Here is a 19,797-nt window from a genome sequence, read left to right on the forward strand (position 1 = left end):
TGTTTTATAAATTGTAGCAACAGACTAGTTTGACGGTGCTGTATTCAGGATGAAATAGCCGAGGCTTTTATAAGTGACCTTGAATCAACAAGCTGAAGAACGGTTAAATAACCTGCAAATGTCCACACCCAAGGCTATCTGGTGTTGAGGCAGAAACTGAGCTGTTGCTGGCTCCAAGGAATTGATCTGCACCTCCAAATGCAAGTGGATAAGCACAGAAAAAAACCTCTGCTCTGGTTCTCCCAATGTTATGTAGCAACAAAAATCTCCTTCACCATCTATGGGAAAACATGAAGTGCTAAATTACCAAAGAGTAAAGTAATGGAATTTTTTTAGACCCAGTCAGTTATTCCCCCACATGCTGGAATAATGTTTTTTTATGTGTGAATTTAATCTTTTATGATAAAATACTCAAGTAAAAACTTCAAGAAACTGAACAGAAGGAACATTTTTACACTTTACATAGAATTTTACAGCACAGAAACAGGCCATTCGGCCCACCAGGTCTATGCTGGTGTTTATAGAAACATAGAAGATAGGAGCAGGAGTAGGGCATTCGGCCCCTCGAGCCTGCTCCGCCATGCAGTGCGATCATGGCTGATCATCCAAATTCAGTACCTGGTCCCTGCGCCACACAAGCCTCCTCCTACCTCACCCTATATGAAGTAAAGAAACTTAGCACCTTTCACGCCTCATAATGTCCCAAAACGCTTCACAACCAATTAATTACTTTTGAAGGGCAATCACTGTTGACATGATGACAAATGCGGCATCCAATTGGCACACAGTAAGACGAATACCAATTAGGTAAATGTAAGAAGTCGCACAACACCAGGTTATAGTCCAACAGTTTTATTTGAAATCACAAGCTTTCGGAGCGCTGCTCCTTCATCAAGCAGTGCTCTGAAAGTTTGTGATTTCAAATAAAACTGTTGGACTATAACCTGGTGTTGTGTGACTTCTTACATTTGTCCACCCCAGTCCAACACCGGCATCTCCACACAATTAGATAAATGACAATTAATCTGTTTTAGGTGGTGGTTATTGACCAAAAAATGTTGGAAAACATTCTGCGCCTCACTGAATAGTGCCTTTGGGATATTTTACCTGAATATCTCATCCAAAAGGTGGCACCTTCAACAATGCAGCACTTCTTCAGTACTGCTCTGAAGTGTCAACCGAGATTGTGTTGGAGTGGAATTTAAACCCAAGACAACAACAACAACTTGTATTTATATAGTTTTAATGTAATAAAACGTCCCAAGGCACTTCACAAGAGTGTTATAAGACACAAAATTTGACACCGAGCCATAAAAGGAGAAATATGGGCAGATGCCCAAAAGCTTGGTCAGAGGTAAGTTTTAAGGAGCACCTTAATGGAGGAAGGAGAGGCGGAGAGGTTTATGCAGGGAATTCCAGAGCTTAGGGCCTATGCAACAGAAGGTATGGCTACCAATGTTTGAGCGATTTATAATCAGGGATGCTCAAGAGGACAGAATTAGAGAAGCACAGATTTCTCGGAGGTGGGGTGGGGGGAGGTGATTGTGGGGCTGGAGGAGGTCACAGAGAGGGAGGGGCAAGGCCATGGTGGGATTTGAAAACCCGGATGTGAATTTTGAAATGGAGGCGCTGCTTAACCAGGAGCCAATGTAGGCCAGCAAGCACAGGGGTGATGGGTGAACTGGACTTGGTGCGAGTTAGGACCATCTTAGAGTGCTAACAACTAATGCAAGTTGATAACCAATATAGTACCCAAATATTCTATCCCACTGAGATAGAGGGGGCGATTTTGCCAGCCCTGGGGGGGGCGGGTAAGGAGGCGGGACTGCCGGGAAAATGGCAGAATCTGGGGGCGGGTACCCATCCTGCCTCCGTGCCATCTTCCCAGGAGGCGGGTACCCGACCCATGCTGGGAGCCGCCTCCCCGAGGCGGGAAGGGGATTACTGCCAGTTAACGGGCAGTTTTTTGCAGAATTCCTATATTCAGCCCTGAAGTGTGGGCTTCCCAACGGCTCTGAACCATGCCAGGGTCAGCAAGGCAGGCCGTCGGTCTGCGGGGATTGGAGGGGCCGAGATGCCCGGTGTGCAGGTGAGTGATGGGTGCGAGTGTGTGAGGTGAGTGTAAAGTGTTTTAAGAAGTTTTACTTACTTTCTTCCTGCAGGCTTCCTCCATTCAGGTCTCGGGAGTCCCTCATCTCACCGGCACAGAAAGCAGAATGGCCGCTGAACTGTCAAGCTGCAGCCTTCTGCTTTTTGCTCAGGAGAGATCTCTAACTGAGCCTGAGTGGAAGGGCTCAACTTAGAGGACAGATTGTCGGTGTTTGACAGCTTCACAGAGCCATCAAACACTGACATTTAATTTGTCAAAAGCTCTTGACAGATGAAACGTCACTCGCTGACGTCACCTGTAACCGGCTTTCCCTTAATTGGCCTGCTAAGCCCGCTGGGCGGGCTTAACGAGGTCAATCAGGGAAAATAGCGTGGGCTGGCGGGACTAAAACTTGACAAGTGGGAGCCCCGCCTCCAAAAGCTCCCCATTGAGAAAATCCAGCCCAACGTAACCATTTGGTTTCAGTATCATAGGCAACCAATCAAATGTAATGATGTTTGATCTTATGGACAGAACTGTCATTTTCATGAACAGTTTTAACTGAATAAAATGTTTGTATATATGACTGAAACTGGCTTCATTTCTCTCTCAGATGTAGAAACAAAGCATAGTCTTTTTGAACCACAAAAGAGACCTTTCAAATCAAATCAAATCAACTTTTATTGTCATTGTTAGTGCACAAGTGCAGTACAACGAAATGTAGGCTTGCGGCTCCCGAGAGTGTACATTTAGATTAAGACATTTAAACATTCAACATACATTTGGCTTGTAATACATTAACATAAACATAACCATAACATAAACATAACCATAATAAAGTGCATTGGCAGATGTGCAGGCTTTAGAGTTTATTTGTGGAGTTCAGTAGGATGACAGCCCTGGGAAAGAAGCTGTTCCTAAATCTGGTCGTACGGGTGCGAATGCATCTGTAGCGTCTCCCAGATGGCAGGAGGGCGAACAGACTGTGGCTGGGGTGGGTAGGGTCTTTGATGATGGACCGTGACCTCCGTAAACAGCGTTTCTGGTATATGTGCTCTATGGTCGGTAGCCGGGTGCCGGTAATGCGTTGGGCAGTTTTGACTACCCGCTGCAGGGCTTTCCGGTCATAGTAGCTACAGCTGCCATACCATACTGTGATACAGTTCGTCAGGATGCTCTCTATTGTGCAGCGGTAAAAGTTAGAGAGGATCAGGGGTGACAGGTTACATCCCTTCAGCCTCCTCAAGAAATATAGGCGCTGCTGGGCCTTCTTCACCAGAGAGGAGGTATTGAGGGACCAGGAGAGGTCTTCCGTGATGTGGACTCCGAGGAACTTAAAGCTGTCCACCCTTTCCACCACAGCCCCATTGATGTGGATGGGGGTGTGACTTCCGCCTTTATGATTCCTCAATCATGTTGAAAGTCATGCAGTTCTTTCTCTTCATGCAAATCAGTTTCTATTTGATTTCCATACAAGAACTTTGAGATGTTTTGCAAACTACATAAATGTTTGCACGGTGACTCTTACTGTTTACCTATTGCTTCAGTGTGTGTTTGTTGTTTTAGATAGAAGAGATACCCAAGAGTGAATAGCCCCTTGGCTATAATTTACACTTTAGGGGTGCTCCTGCATTTTATGAAGGTCAACATTCAATGACAGCTTTTAATGAACTCCAGGTATTTATTTTATTTAATACATGCTGAATATAATTTTCAATTAAAAAAAATGCTTGCTTTCTAACAGGCATGTTGAGAATGTTTGTTTATTGGGTAGAAGTCAGCGAGACAGGGGTGAAGGATAAAAGTCTGATTGCGATCTGTATATCGGCTCCTGTGTTATTTTTCCAATTTTCTTTCTCCTAACTCTCCTGAAGGCTGGGACATGGGCATAGTTTAACAATTTTGTGTTTAAGGCAAGGAGCATTACCCACTGAGTGTGCATTGGCAATTTTGGGCATGCACTGGGTATGATTTTCTGACAAAATTAAATTAGTGCCTGAATTTGCCAAAATGCACCACCGACAGGCAAGGCTTGGATATCCAATTTCAACAGCCCTTTGGCACCTTGCACACCTTAACAATAAATGCTAGCAGGCTATTCAACTGGATTGAGGTGGGGCATGATGGAAAGGAGGGGAGCAAAGAAAATTGGAAAAAATAGTACAGGCTTGTGATACACAAATTGAACATGACAGCTATATTCACTACTTTTTCACCCATATCTTTCTGACTCTACTCAACTTTATACTCATTGAATGAGCCCAACATGTATACTTTTCAGCACAGAACCAGGTCCCAGAACCTTGGCTGATGAAATGTTTCCCCTTTCCTAGCTTGGGGATACTGAGGACAACTGTAGTACCTTGCCACTATTGTGATTGAGATCAACTAATTGAGCACAGTTGGAATATTGAACCTGGGACCTTACTGGTCTGTCCTGCTCAGTAAGAACATAAGATGTAGGAGCAGGAGTAGACCATTTGGCCTCTCGAGCCTGCTCTGCCATTCAATAAGATCATGGCTGATCTGATCTTGGCCTCAACTCCACTTTTCTGCCCGCTCCCCATAACCCTTGACTCCCCTGTAGCTCAAATACCTGTCTATCTCCGCCTTGAATATATTCAATGACTCCACCTCCACAGCTCTCTGGGGTACAGAATTCCAAAGATTCACGACCCTTTGAGAGAAAAAATTCCTCCTCATCTCCATTTTAAATGGGCGACCCCTTATTCTGAAACTATGCCCCCTAGTTCTAGATTCCCCCACGAGGGAAAACATCCTCTCTGCATGTAAGAGTCATCTACCCTGTCAAGCCCCCTCAGAATCTTATATGTTTCAATAAAATTATCTCTCATTCTTCTAAACTCCAATGAGTATAGGCCCAACCTGCTCTACCTTTCCTCATAAGACAACCCCTTCATCTCAGGAATTAACCTAGTGAACCTCCTCTGAACTGCCTCCAATGCAAGTATATTCTTCCTTAAATAAGGAGACCAAAACTGCACGCAGTACTCCAGATGTGGACTCACCAGCATCCTGTACAGTTGTAGTAAGACTTCCCTACTTTTATACTCCATCCCCCTTGCAATAAGGGCCAACATTCCATTTGCTTTCCTAATTACTTGCTGTACCTGCATGCTAACTTCTTGTGTTTCATGTACGAGGACACCCAGATCCCTCTGTACCGCAGCATTTTGTAGACTCCCCATTTAAATAATATTTTGCTTTTTTATTCTTTCTACCAAAGTGGATAACCTCACATTTTCCCACATTATACTCCATCTGCCAAATTTTTGCCCACTCACTTAACCTATCCCTTTGCAGACACTTTGTGTCCTCCTCAACTTGCTTTCCCACCTATCTTTGTATCATCAGCAAATTTGGCTACAGTACACTTGGTCCCTTCATCCAAGTCATTAATATAGATTGTAAATAGTTGAGGCCCCAGCATTGATCCTTGTGGCATCCCACAAGTTACAGATTGCCAACCTGAAAATGACACATTTATCCCGACTTTCTGTTTTCTGTTAGTTAGCCAATCCTCTATCCATGCCAATATATTACCCCCAACCCCGTGAGCTCTTATCTTGTGTAGTAACCTTTTATGTGACACCTTATTGAATGCCTTCTGGAAATCCAAATACACTGCATCTACTGGTTCCCTTTTATCCACCCTGCTCGTTACATCCTCCAAGAACTCTAGTAAATTTGTCAAACATGATTTCCCTTTCAGAAAACTCTATCAAGTGCTGCTTTTACTCACTGAACCAACAGATACCTATGTTTATTTACATTTTTAAACTTCAACTAAACAGAAGGGAAAGGCACTTGCGTTATGGCACTATCTGCATGTGAACATCAACTTTTCACCTAAATAACTGCGGCGCTTAAATGGATTCAAGCCAAAAGGCATGTGACTTCTCTGCATCAGATGCAGTCTTTTAAAAAATGGATACATTTAGAAATGTCTGTATTAAATATACGTCTATAGGACGAAATGTCTCTTCAATGAATAAAGTATTTCATTGGTTTGTGCAATTTTATAACTTTGTTTTAAATACCCTTTAATGAGCAAGGAAAATCTTGTTCCTTTCAATTCTTCAAAGTCACAGCTTCTTCATGACTCTTGCAAGTCTAACCCATAGCTACATTTGATTTCTAAGCTCTTAATCCTCCTGCATAGGCATTTTTGGCTTCGATATCTTTTCTGACCTCAAACTGAACTTCCCATTTCTCCTCCATTGCTAAAGTTCTTTCCAAGAACCTTGGTTTCCTTTTTGTTCCCTCACCAGTTCTTAACTCTTTATAGAGTCCAAGACTGGACTCTTCCATTCCTAGGGAGGCTTTTCTGGCTGCGCTTTCGCACTCCTGGATAGGATACAGGAAAAGCTTGATGTGTGACTGGCAGAATCTTGCCTTTAGCCTCCAACCTCTTTCTCCCTCAAAACCTTTCTTGTCTTTATTTTATCAAGATTATTATTGCAAGTGTTCCTATACACTTTCCCCTCTAGTTCCTTTTAAAAGTACAAAAACTCATATTTAAGGAGGAGATGTTTCAAGTACAGGCTAGGTACATTCCAACAAGAGGGAAGGGTAAGGGAACTAAAGCAAGGGCTCCTTGCATGATGAGGGAGATAGAGAAGATGATGAAACAAAAAAAGAGGGTGTATGATGCATGGCGGATGAATTCTTCAAGGGAGAACCAGACCAAATACAATAAGTTGAGAGAGATGTGAAGATGAAAATAAGATTGGCAAAGAGAGAATATGAGAGTAGAGTGACGGTTAACATTAAAGGGAACCCAAAAATGTAAACAGTAAGCGGGTAGTAAGAGGTGGGGTGGGGCCTGTAAGAGACAAAGAAGGTGATATATGCTTAGAAGCGCAGGGCAAGGCTAGAATACTCAATGAGTACTTTGTATCGGTGTTTACTAAGGAGGTGGATGCTGACAAAATATCGGTAGAAGTGGAAAAGGTAGAAGCAATGGAAGGGGTGGAAAATTGATAGACAGGATGTACTAGAAAGGCTGGGTATGCTTAGAGTGGACAAGTCACCTGGTCCAGATGGCTTGCATCCCAGGTTGCTAAGGGAATTGGGGGAGGAGATAGCGGAAGGGCTTGCCATAATTTTCCAATCTTCCCTAGATGCGGGGGAGGTGCCGGAGGATTGGAAAGTGGCAAATGTGACCATTGTTCAAGAAAGGGTGTAAGGACATTCCTAGTAACTATAGGCCGGTCAGTTTAACATCAGTGGTGGGTAAAGTTTTAGAAACAATAACCAAGGAAAAAATTAACGAGCACTTGGAGAGGTTTAAGCTAATTAAGGAGAGCCAACACGGATTTGTAAAAGGCAGATCATGTTTGACTAATCTAATTGAATTTTTTTAAGAAGTAACAGAGAGGATTGATGAAGGGAATGCAATGGATGTTGTCTACATTGATTTAGGAAGGCGTTTGACAAAGTACCACATAGAAGGCTGGTTAACAAAATTGAGGCTCATGGAATAGGTGGGTCAATGGCAGCTTGGATAAGGAATTGCCTTAAGGACAGAAAACAGCGAGTTCTGGTAAATGGCTGTTTTTCAGACTGGAGGATGGTAGACAGTGGTGTTACCCAAGGGTCAGTGCTGGGGTCACTGCGTTTTTTGATATATATAAATGACCTGGATATGGAAATACAGAGTAGAATTTCTAAATTTGCCGATGACACCAAACTTGGGGGTGTGGCAAACAGGATGATATCAATCGACTGCAACATAACATAGAAAGACTAGCGGAATGGGCAGACAAATGGCAGATGGAATTTAATACAGAGAAGTGTGAGGTGATGCATTTTGGCAGAAGGAACAGGGAGAGGCAATATACATTTAATGTCACAGTTTTAAAGAGTGTGCAGGGACAGAGGGACCTGGGAGTTGATGTGCATAGGTCCCTGAAGATGGCAGGGAGATCTTAGCTACAAGGACAGGTTGGAGAAGTTAGATTTGTTTTTATTAGAGCAAAGGAGGCTGAGGGATGATTTGATAGAGGTGTACAAGATTATGACTGGTTTGGATAGGCTAGACGGGGAAAGGTTGTTCCCACTAGTTGATGGTACAAGGACTAGGGGACACAGATTTAAGGTTTTGGGCAAGAGATACAGTGGGTATGCGAGGAAAAACTTTTTTATACAGCGAGTGGTCATGACCTGGAATTCGCTGCCAACGGAAGTGGTGGAAGCGGACACACTCAATGTTTTCAAGGGGAGACTGGATAGGCACTTGAGGGAAATAAACTTGCAGGGCTACGGGGGTAGAGCGGGGGAATGGGACTGACTGGATTGCTCTACAGAGAGCTGGCACGGACTCGAATGGCCTCCTTCTGTGCCGTTATGACTCTATAATCATCACTTCTTGATTTAGGACTGTAGGAATAAGAGTCGGTCATTCAGCCCCTTGAGCCATTCAGTTAGATCACGGCTGATCAGTACCTTAACTCCATTTACTGGTCTTTGTTCCATATCTCTTGATTCCCTTATCTAACAAAAATGTATTGATCTGTCTTGAAAATTTCAATTGATCCAGCATCCACAGCCTTTTTGGGAGCGAGTTCCAGATTTCCACTACCCCTTTTTGTGGAAAGAGGCCTTCCTGATTTCACTGCTGAATGACCTAGCTCTAATTTTAAGATTATTCCCTTCTGTTCTGGATTTCCCCACCAGAGGAGATAGGTTCTCTTTTATCATTTTAAACACTTCAATTAGATCACCCTTCAACCTTCTAAACTCAAGGAACTACAAACCAAGTTTATATAACCTGTCCTTATAATTTAACCCTTTAAGCCCTAGTATCATTTTGGTGAATCTGTGCTGTACCCCCTCCAAGGCCAATGTAACTTCCTGCTCCCAGCTACACAATTTACCGTTCCTCCTGACTTAGTGTCATCTGCAAACTTGGATATACAACTCTAGTCCTTCATCCAAGTCATTCACCTTGTCTTTTGTTTTATTCTGTTCAACCTTGGTGGTGGCCTAAACGTTAGGTCTTAGCCTTTCACCTTGGTTTCTCTATAAATAAGAGCTTATCAACAAAGGTTGCTCTGAAGCACTCAAGCATCCCAATTGCATGTATGCAGGAAGTTAAAGCACTTAATTAACACAAAAATGTGCAATGTTTTTAGACTTACACGAAACTAGACAGATGGTTTCCTCTCGTATTCTCTCGGGTTCCTTTTGAAAGCAGATGTGCATCTACCAACATTCGGTAGTTGCACATTTGCTTATCACTTCAGTAGCTTTGATGTTAATATAACGTGCAAGAAGAATTTTTGTTTGATGCTAAACATGGTACTGTATGTATTGGTGAAAGAACTAAGTAACATAACTCAGATGCTGTACAGAATATGCTGCACAAGCCATTTTTAGGTTTGTTTCCATATTTGGATTGGTTTATTGAGATTTAAAGGCATGAACAACTAGCATCATACAGAATAACACAGGGGAGGGGACATCAAAAAATGGCAGTAAAGGAGCTGTTGAGAAGGTCAAAAGTTGCAGCAGTGTCATGATGTGTGGAGAGCCAGAGGAAAAGGAGTTGGGAATTTGAGAGTGAATTTGTGAACATAAACATAAGAACATAAGAAGTAGGAGCAGGAGTAGGCCATACGGCCCCTCGGGCCTGCTCCGCCATTCAATAGGATCATGGCTGATCCAAATCTAGACTCGCGTCCACTTCCCTGCCCACTCCCCATAACCCCTAATTCCCTTATCTGCTAGGAAACTGTCTATCTCCATTTTAAATTTATTTAATGTTGCAGCTTCCGCAGCACTCTGAGGTAGAAAATTCCATAGATTTACTACCCTCTGAGTGAAGAAGTTTCTCCTCATCTCAGTTTTGAAAGGGCAGCCCCTTATTCTAAGATTATGCCCCCTAGTTCTAGTCTCACCCATCAGTGGAAACATCCTCACCGCATCCACCCGATCAAGCCCCCTCACAATCTTATATGTTTCGATAAGATCGCCTCTCATTCTTCTGAACTCCAATGAGTAGAGTCCCAACCTACTCAACCTTTCCTCATACGTCAACCCCCTCATCTCTGGAATCAACCGAGTGAACCTTCTCTGAACTGCCTCGAGAGCAAGTATATCTTTTCTTAAATATGGAAACCAAAACTGCACGCAGTATTCCAGGTGTGGCCTCACCAAAAGCCTGTATAACTGCAGCAAGACTTCCCTGTTTTTATACTCCATCCCCCTCGCAATAAAAGCCAAGATTCCATTGGCCTTCCTGGTCACCTGCTGCACCTGCATACTAACCTCCTGTGTTTCATGCACCAGGACCCCCAGATCCCTTTGTACTGTAGCACTTTGCAGTTTCTCTCCATTTAGATAATAACTTGCTCTTTGATTTTTTCTGCCAAAGTGCATAACCTCACACTTTCCAACATTATATTGCATCTTCCAAATCTCTGCCCACTCACTTAGCCTGTCTATGTCCTTTTGCAGGTTTTTTATGTCCTCCTCCCTTACTGCTTTCCCTCCCATCTTTGTATCGTCGGCAAACTTGGATATGTTGCACCCGGTCCCTTCCTCCAAATCGTTAATATAGATTGTAAAGAGTTGGGGTCCCAGCACTGACCCCTGCGGAACACCACTAGTTACTGATTGCCAGCCCGAGAATGAACCATTTATCCCAACTCTCTGTTTTCTGTCAGATAGCCAATCTTCCACCCATGCCAGTATATTACCCCCAATCCCGTGATTTCTTATCTTGATCAGTAATCTTTTGTGTGGAACATTGTCAAATGCCTTTTGGAAGTCCAAATACACTACATCCACTGGTTCCCCTTTATCCACCCTGTATGTTACATCCTCAAAGAATCCGAGCAAATTTGTCAAACATGACTTCCCCTTCATAAAACCATGCTGACTCTGTCCTATTAAATTATGTTTATCCAAATGCTCTGTTACTGTTTCCTTAATAATGGACTCCAACATTTTGCCAACCACAGATGTTAGGCTAACTGGTCTATAGTTTCCAGCTTTTTGTCTACTTCCCTTCTTAAATAAGGGTGTTACATTAGCAGTTTTCCAATCTGCCGGGACCTTTCCTGAGTCCAGGGAGTTCTGGAAAATAATCACCAATGCATCCACAATCCCTACCGCCACTTCTCTCAGGACTCTAGGATGTAGGCCATCAGGTCCGGGGGATTTATCTGCCTTAAGTCCCATTATTTTACTGAGTACCATCTCCTTAGTGATTTTAATCGCATTTAGCTCCTCCCCCCCGCCCCCCCATTGCCCCCTGTTTGTCCAGTGTTGGGATATTTTTAGTGTCCTCTACTGTAAAGACTGATACAAAATATTTGTTCAGCGTCTTTGCCATCTCCATGTTCCCCACCACTAGTTTCCCGGTCCCATCCTCTAAGGGACCAACGTTCACTTTAGCCACCCTTTTTCTTTTTATATAGCTGTAGAAACTCTTGCTATCTGTTTTTATATTTTTTGCTAGTTTACTTTCATAATCTATCTTCCCTTTCTTAATTAATCTTTGTTATTGTTTGCTGGCTTTTAAATGCTTCCCAATCTTCTATCCTCCCATTAGATTTGGCTACTTTATATGCCCTTGTTTTCAGTCGGATACTATCCTTTATTACTTTACTAAGCCACGGATGGCTGTCTTTTCTTTTATTAAGGAGCTCCGAGCCGAGTTACTGCCCCCCCATCCCCCACCCCAAAGCTTTTGAGGGGGAGGATAGTGGAGTTAGATGAAGGTATAGTATAGTACAGGAGCCAGTGAATCTGTGGAGCCAGCAGGGAAGTGGAGTTTGACACTACTGAATAATTAATTCGTACATTAAAAATTCATTTAACAGAATACAATCTGGTTGCTAGGCAGTCAATAACTCCTGATACAAGACAACGCACAGGCAGGTGAATAAAGAGAGTTTCTGAGTATGCTGGATATCTAAAATGAAAGCTGAAAATGCTGGAAGTACATCTGCCAATATCTGAAGTCTGAGATGCTGTAAAGGGACGTCAGTAGAGTTGGTACTTTGGAAAGGTGAAATCAAATAGGCTTGAAGGGCCTTCAAGTAGATGAATCGTGTAAAAACAGAAAATTTAGGTTAACATTTTGGGTTCTGATGAAGGGTCTCCAGCCTTTCTTCTTTTCAGGTTCAGATGGGCCTGATAGATATTTCCAGCATGTTCCAGCTGAATAAAACAGTCAGGGCATGACTTCACTTCCACTTCCGGTATTATAAAATAACTGGGATTTTTTTTGCCTTTGGTTGAGGCAAAAAGCATTTTTTATTGTTGTAAATTATAAAAAATAGTTAGAAGCACAGGAGTTTAAAGGAATCGTTTTCTAAACAAAGTTCCCCCAAATTGTATGCCTAAGTCTGCTCATCAGACCTGGCATTTTCTTAAGTTTAGAACAGAATTACATTTAATTTTAACTTGCTCAGATATTTTATTTAATTCTTCAATTGTCACTCCATTTAGCAGATGAGTGAAGGTATAGCACAGGTCCTGCAGCATTCCACACTGATGTTTGATGAAGCACCAACAAATTGATATTTATTATAGCATGCACTGGCCTCCCATCGGCAATCCATTTATACCTTACATGGGATGAAAATCCTGGTATGGGCAAGCAAATCTGTGACTACACTAACCTGGGAGACGCTACAGATGCATTCGCACCCGTACGACCAGATTTAGGAACAGCTTCTTTCCCAGGGCTGTCATCCTACTGAACTCCACAAATAAACTCTAAAGCCTGCACATCTGCCAATGCACTTTATTATGGTTATGTTTATATGTTAATGTATTACAAGCCAAATGTATGTTGAATGTTTAAATGTTTTAATCTAAATGTACACTCTCGGGAGCCGCAAGCCTACATTTCGTTGTAAACAATAAAGTTGATTATGATTATGATTTTAAGATGATGTGGAAGAAGGGGACTAAATTCCATGGACAAAAGATGGTCAAAAGAATGATGGGCCTTTTTTCTAAGAGGAAGCATTGGTTTGTGTAAGTCATGTGTAAAATGCATGTGAGCTGGAGGGGTTGTAATAATTGCACTAAAGGAAGAGCATATGCAGGCAATATAATGCCCCAGCACACTGGGGCTTTGGCATGCTGCACTGTCTCTTCCTTCTATCGGGAACTTCCAATTGACCAGCCATAGAGAAGGTTGGCCATTTGATCTTTGACCAGAGATGGTGCGTGGTCCACAAGATAGCAGAAAAAATATAAAAGAATGAAAATAAATACCATCAAAATATAAACAACTGAGCATGGGTCAACAGTACAAAGCCATCCACAACTTAACACTACATTGAAATTCTTACTCGAAGGCTATAGGTTAGGTGGTGCAGAAATCAAAAATTCACATTGATACAAATACCATGTTGTGACTATTCCTTACTATCTGGTAATGAAAATCAGATGGGCTCTTTAACAGGCAAGTGACGTGACCTCTGCTAGTTTCTGCCCAAGTGGTGAAGGTGAAAATTACCCCCGGTTAGTGCAGATTAGAGGGACCTTTTATTTTAAATTTGGTTGTGCTTTAGCTGCACCTTGATGCTGACATTGAGTGCTCGAACTGGAAAAGTGTTCCAATCCCCAGTATTGATATCCCTCACTCTGAGCATGACAATTTACTAAGAAAATATTTTAAAAGGAAAACATCAATTTGAAAAATAGGATAAATACATTTTTTCCAAAGGGTGGCCTTTTGTTACAGGCACTTAGTGTTTGCACCAAATTCCTAACATCGGTATTTTATAGAAAAAAATTAAAAAGTGATTTGTATTACTAGTACTCAGATTCAAACTTGTTAGTAATACTCCTTGGCTGTAGTTACAGTAAGCTTACAAAGACTTAACAGGAATAAGCTTTCATAAAACAAACAAGCAGACATTAAATAAGTGTAAGCTGATTTTACATTATTAAAGGTATAATTAAGGTGTTCTTGTTGCTCAGCCATTTGAGTCTATAGTAATCTGGGATGTTATGATTAAGGTTATCCACCAGGTGGTGCTGTAGCCAATGCTGCTGCTAAGGTCAGAGGTTTGCTTCCTGTCAAGGTCAGCACAAGGTGGAATGCCAGGATGCTGATGCAGGCTGTCCGTAAATGTGTTTCCCAGTTGTTAATAAAGTACTCGTGTTAATTCTAACATCTAGCCTCTTGAGTTCCTTGTTCCACTTTTTGGATTTATCACAGAGTCCATCCATAAATTGGAAGATTTAGGACAAATAATTGTCTATCATTCCTCTTATTTTGGTTATTTGTGTATGTCAGTTCTTGCTAAGCAGGCACAGACATGATAGTTTAAATAGCCTCTTTCTGTGCTGTAACCTAATGTGGTTCTAACAAGAACAGTTATATCTGAAATATTTTATTGGTAGTTATGAAGAAATGATTTTAGGGCAAAACCTAAACAGCTGAAAATTGAAACTCAAAGAAATACAGCAAAAAATAGTAAGGATTAGAAAATATTTTAATCAATACGTATATGGAAGAAGAGCAACAATTAACCCCTTATTTGTATCCTAAGCTACTTGGTCAAAGCGTGCAGGGTGAAAATTGGTTATGGCCATTTTCAAGTCCATAACCGGTGGCGTGCCCCAACTGGAAGGCCCAAGGCCTGAAATTAGACCTCGGGCCTCATTAATACTTTTTGCACGAGCTGTCCGTGCCTGTTGTGCCTCCACAGGCAACTCGTGCATTTTACATTATTGATTATTGGACCATTTATCACACTGACCGAGGCCCTCAGATAATTGCCGGGGTGGTGGTGGGGGGGGTTATAGTGGCAACGGGTGGAGGGCATGGTTGCCAACTCTGGTTGACTATATCCCTGGAGGTTGCATCACATGACCTCCTGCCCCACCCCCACGCTCCTGCCATTGGTCGCCCGACATGTCCATCCTCATTGTGCACCGCCTTCCCATGCCAATTGGAAAGCGAAAAGACTCTTCATTATCCCTTGGATGTTTCTGGACTATCAGTCAAATGGCCTTTTTTCCCATCTCCAATATTAGCTAATAAACAGAAGCGTTCAAAGAAAATGAAAAAACACAATTTTTTAATACCCAAAGATTTTTCACCTGGGTTGCTTCCAGCAGTCTCCTGGAGATTAGTGTTAAATTCCTGGAGACTCCAGGCCAATCCTGGAGAGTTGGTAATCCTAGAGGTGGGGTGATTGCGAGAACTGTGGAGTCAGGAGCATTTCTGCTCCTCGTGGCTCCACAGGAACGATCAATTCAAACCAATTTCTGCAAGGGGGCCTAAAACAGGTGCTCAGCCTCTCATTTACATTTGTAAGAAGCATAATGCCTGTTTTAGGTGACCACCCAGGACACCTGCAAAGCCGCCTTTACCAATATGACGTTGCCAGTAACACAGGGAGAGATTTGGTGTGGGATGTTGAGCCCTGACATCGGTCCTTTTTGCCCCTGTTTTCTGACAAGATAACAGGTGCAACAAGAACTATTTTCTACCCTTGCTGGTTTGTACCATAGTCAGAAGGGTCAACCTTAATGAAATATTAGCAGTGAGGTTCATGGTCAAGAGCAATGAGACAGATTGCAAACACTTTGAAGCAAGAGGTAACATTTTCCAACGGGCAGTCTTTTGTTAGAAGCACTTAAGATGTTTGCGCCTACTTCATAACAGCAGTATTTTAAGGAAGGTGCTGGAAACAAAAGATTGCACTCCAGAAAATGCCTCTCAGAAACATTTTAGAACAAGATGTATCGCTATAGGTTACATTTTTAAACCCAAATGAGTAAATCTTGCTTCAAATGAGTGAGACGTAATGGGAACATAATTTTGAGTATGTAACCATTTGCAGGTCAGACAGCATCTGTTGTGAGAGAAACAGAGTTAATGTTTCAGATCGATGACCTTTTGTCAGAACTGGAAAAAGTTAGCGATGTAACAGATTTTAAGCAAGTGCAGAGGCAGGAAAAGGGGGAGGGAAGGAAAGAACAAAAGGGAAGGTCTGTGATTGGGTGGAAGGCAGGAGTGATTAAATGACAAAAGTTATGATAGTACAAAGAAAAAGATGGTGGTAATGGGACAGGTAAAGAAACAAAAGGTGAGTCTAGAAAAGGTGTAAATAGGAATGGCAGAATCATCAACAGCTGCCATGTGAAAAAAATAGGGGCCGAGGTTATGGTGTAAAATTGTTGAACTTGATGTTGAGTCCAGAAGGCTGTACAATGCCTAATCGAAAGACGAGGTGCTGTTCCTCGAGCTTACGTTGTAAGAGGCCGAGGACGGCGAGGTCAGAGTAGGAGTAGAGTGGAGAATTAAAGTGACAGGCGACCGGAAGCTCGGGGTCACATTTGCAGACTGAACGGAGGTGTTCCACAAAGCGGTCACCTAATTTAAGTTTGGTCTCCCCAGTGTAGAGGAGACCGCATCATGAGCAGCGAATACAGTATACTAAATTGCAAGAAGTACAAGTAAATTTTAAATGATATTTAAGTAGCAGAATCAACATTCTAATGTCAAGCATTAACATTTGATGCAACATCATACTTGGGAAGAACTTCATGGGAAAGAAAATGCTGTAATACGCAATATACACTGCAATTCTATGTTTACTGGCCTTGAGTGTTCTCACTTAAGGAAGAATTCAGTGAGGGCCATGGCATCTCCAGGTGCTTGACCCCAAGCAGCGAGATCATAGGTTTGTTTCAAATGCTATCGGTTGAGCTCAGTTTTGACATTCAGCATGGAGCATCATCACATGGGAATCTACCCCACTAACACTGCTTCAATCTGCTTCAGTTGTGTCTCCTGCCAGCCAGGCACAAATCTGCACTCATGGTTGTTGTAAAGTCTGTGGGTTATATGGTGAAGTAATACACAGACTACAAGAGTAACTTTAACAGGACTTTACTATTCGAAGGTCAGGGCGAATCTGCCCAATAAATCCTTACACAGCACTTATATACCGGTGTGGTCACTCCCGGTATTACAGTATACAGCAGCCAAGATAAAGTAGTGCAACACCTAAAATAGTTCTCTTAAAGGTGGACGGTTACATACAATAGTTCTCTTAAAGGTAGAACGGTTACATACACTACAGTTGTCTCTCCTGATTAGATGATACGGTAATGAGAACCTTAAAGGGGAGCAACTTGGAAGGAGAAACAAACAAGAGAATGTGGTAATTTACAAAACTCTTACTTTCCACAGGACCCAAAGATTTGCATTTTATTTGGAAGAAAAACGGTCAAAGGGTGACCAATTCCATTAAGCACCAAACCCAGCCATTAAGAGATGGGAGAATCCATGTTATCAGCTGGCTGAAAGACACAGTAACAATTGACACGCCATATCAGTGTCATGTTATATCCAAAAAAGGAAAGGCAAAGTCAAATGTACTCATTGTAGTTGAAGGTAAGCAATGAAACAACAACTTGCATTTATATAGCACCTTTAGCACAGAAAATGCCCCAAGGCTCCTTACAGAGTGGAGAGAAAAAATAAGCAGGAATAAATAAGCGTCAGAAGCCCAGCCATGACGGAAGTGATTAGGAGGGGTGACCAAGGTTTAATTGAAAAGATGGGTGTTGAGAAGATTTTTAAAGGTACAGGGGCAGAAAGGTTTAGGGAAGGAGTTCTAAAGAGTAGAGCCAAAGGGCTGATGGGCCTGCCACCAATGGTAGGGTGAGGGGATGCACAAAAGGACAGAGTTAAGAGGACTTAAGGAAGTGGGAGGAGATATACTGCTGGCCATGGAGGGATTTGAAGACAATAATGAGAATGTGTTGAAGACCAGGAGCCAATGTAGGTCAGCAAAGATGGGGGTGATGGGCAAACCAGTCTTAGTGCAAGATAGGTGGTTGTATTTTGACCAGTTGGAATTTATGGAGGTTAGGCTAGGAGGTCAGTGAGGAGGGCCTTCTACACTAATACAAAATATCTATACATATATAGCATTTAAAATGCAAATGGACTAATGCAAGCACTTTTCTGCATATAATCAATTACATTGTTGAAATTAAGCATTTAAAAATCTTTTCATTAATTTTCAATAATATGCATAAGGGTAACATTGCAAAGTAAGATTTTTAAAAAAACATATTCCTATGGGTGTAATTGCAGGGAACCTGATGAAAGGGGAAAAATCTGCAAAAAAAAAAACCCTCACTCTTTCATTGTGTATTGTGCAGTATTCTAGCAGTATGCACCTTCAGCTAAATCCTATCCCGGTGTCATGGAACTACACAGGAGTTGACAATATTATTAACCCCCCCCCCCCCCCCCGCCATCACAAAATATAATGCTAAAAGGAGTTGGCATACACCATTAGCAGCTACATCATCATCAGGTGTCTGTATGTGAGCTAGGTGACTTAAGGTGTGCTTTATTTGACACTGCCCATCAATACAGAGAACGGTTTGGGAACTTCTTGGTCTGTATGGTTCAGCAACTAACAGCCTCAAGGGATCCATTAAAATCACATGGTTCTTAAGATATTTGTATTTTTTTTCCATCATTAACATTTCTTGTACTTCAGTTTAAAGAGTATCAGAATCCAACCTGATGTGGCACTGACATTCGTATGTTGGAGGAATGTTGTTTAAAGAGGGGAGAAGATCAAAAGAGAGAGAGGACTCGAATCGCACATACACACACCTTTCTGAACAGTTATAGAGTATCACCATTGTCAGGTGCAGGGTATGAAATATACAAAAAAAAGCAAAAAAATTCTGTCGCATTGGTTGCAACCTCTGTATTTGAGTAGTTGGTAGTGAAGCAAGACTGAAGTCAAAACATTCACCCCCTGTTGTCGAACCAGCCTGATTTTCATCCCACCAGATTACCGCGCAGTCAGTGGAGATGAAAATTATCCTTAATGCCTCCAGGAGAGGAAGGGAGAAAATTGATCAGAGAAGAAACCACAAAGATGCCATGACGTTGTCATTGGTGTTCAACAAGAATTTCTTGAAAAAAGGCAACTGACTCAGTAGATGGCAATGGTTCTTACTGTCAAAAATATATGCAAAAACATTGGCCCAGAATTTGCCGTCAGTGGCGAAGCGACCTCGAAGAAAGCTGCCCACAAAGATATGGTGATCTCTGTGGCATGAATTTCACCTCTCCCGATATTAGTTTGAATCTGGTGCCAAATCAAACAAATCTCCAGCATCCAGAAACAATGATATCATCAAGCAGGCTAAGCAGCCAATCACATTGAAGAATTCTCACAGACAGCAAACCAGGAAGTAAAATGCACAGATTATAATTTATGTTTTATAAATTTTACAGTGAGTGAAATAAAGATTGGAACATACATATAGGATTATGGTAGAAGCTGAAATATCACAAACAAACTTAAAAAATTATAGTAACATTTAATTCTTATATTAATGAAAGAAAGAAAGACTTGCATTTCTATAGCACCTTTCACAACCACCGGACGTTTCAAAGCGCTTTACAGCCAATGAAGTACTTTTGAAGTGGAGTCACTGTTGTAATGTAATGGAAACAGTTGACATTCCACAAATATAAAATTAGCTTCTCAGGGTCAGAGTCAATACACTGTTAAAACCCAGTTATGCTTCTTTCAACAAGGCTCAACTTTTCAGGGATTTTAACAGCGTAGTAGGGGAACTTTTCATCAGGAACTATGTTTGTGTGATTTGAATTGCTTGCCAGCTCCGTGGGGTTTCACAGCGCAACCTGTAGAGATGCGTAG

The 19,797-nt window shown here is 41.9% G+C and overlaps 1 protein-coding gene across 3 annotated transcripts in view; it reads left to right on the forward strand.

Moving 5' to 3' along the window:
- sema4d (sema domain, immunoglobulin domain (Ig), transmembrane domain (TM) and short cytoplasmic domain, (semaphorin) 4D) overlaps positions 1 to 19,797 on the forward strand; it is a 264,629-nt gene that overhangs the window by 233,710 nt on the left and 11,122 nt on the right. For all 3 annotated transcript variants that reach the window (XM_085984683.1, XM_085984688.1, XM_085984679.1), the window contains one exon: positions 17,289 to 17,492. In XM_085984683.1, coding sequence (XP_085840809.1) covers positions 17,289 to 17,492 — 204 coding nt within the window. The remainder of the gene's footprint in view (positions 1 to 17,288; positions 17,493 to 19,797) is intronic.

Source organism: Somniosus microcephalus, chromosome 1 (assembly GCF_052327205.1).
Source record: "Somniosus microcephalus isolate GS21.2 chromosome 1, FLI_Smic_1.0, whole genome shotgun sequence".
NCBI lineage: Eukaryota > Metazoa > Chordata > Chondrichthyes > Squaliformes > Somniosidae > Somniosus > Somniosus microcephalus.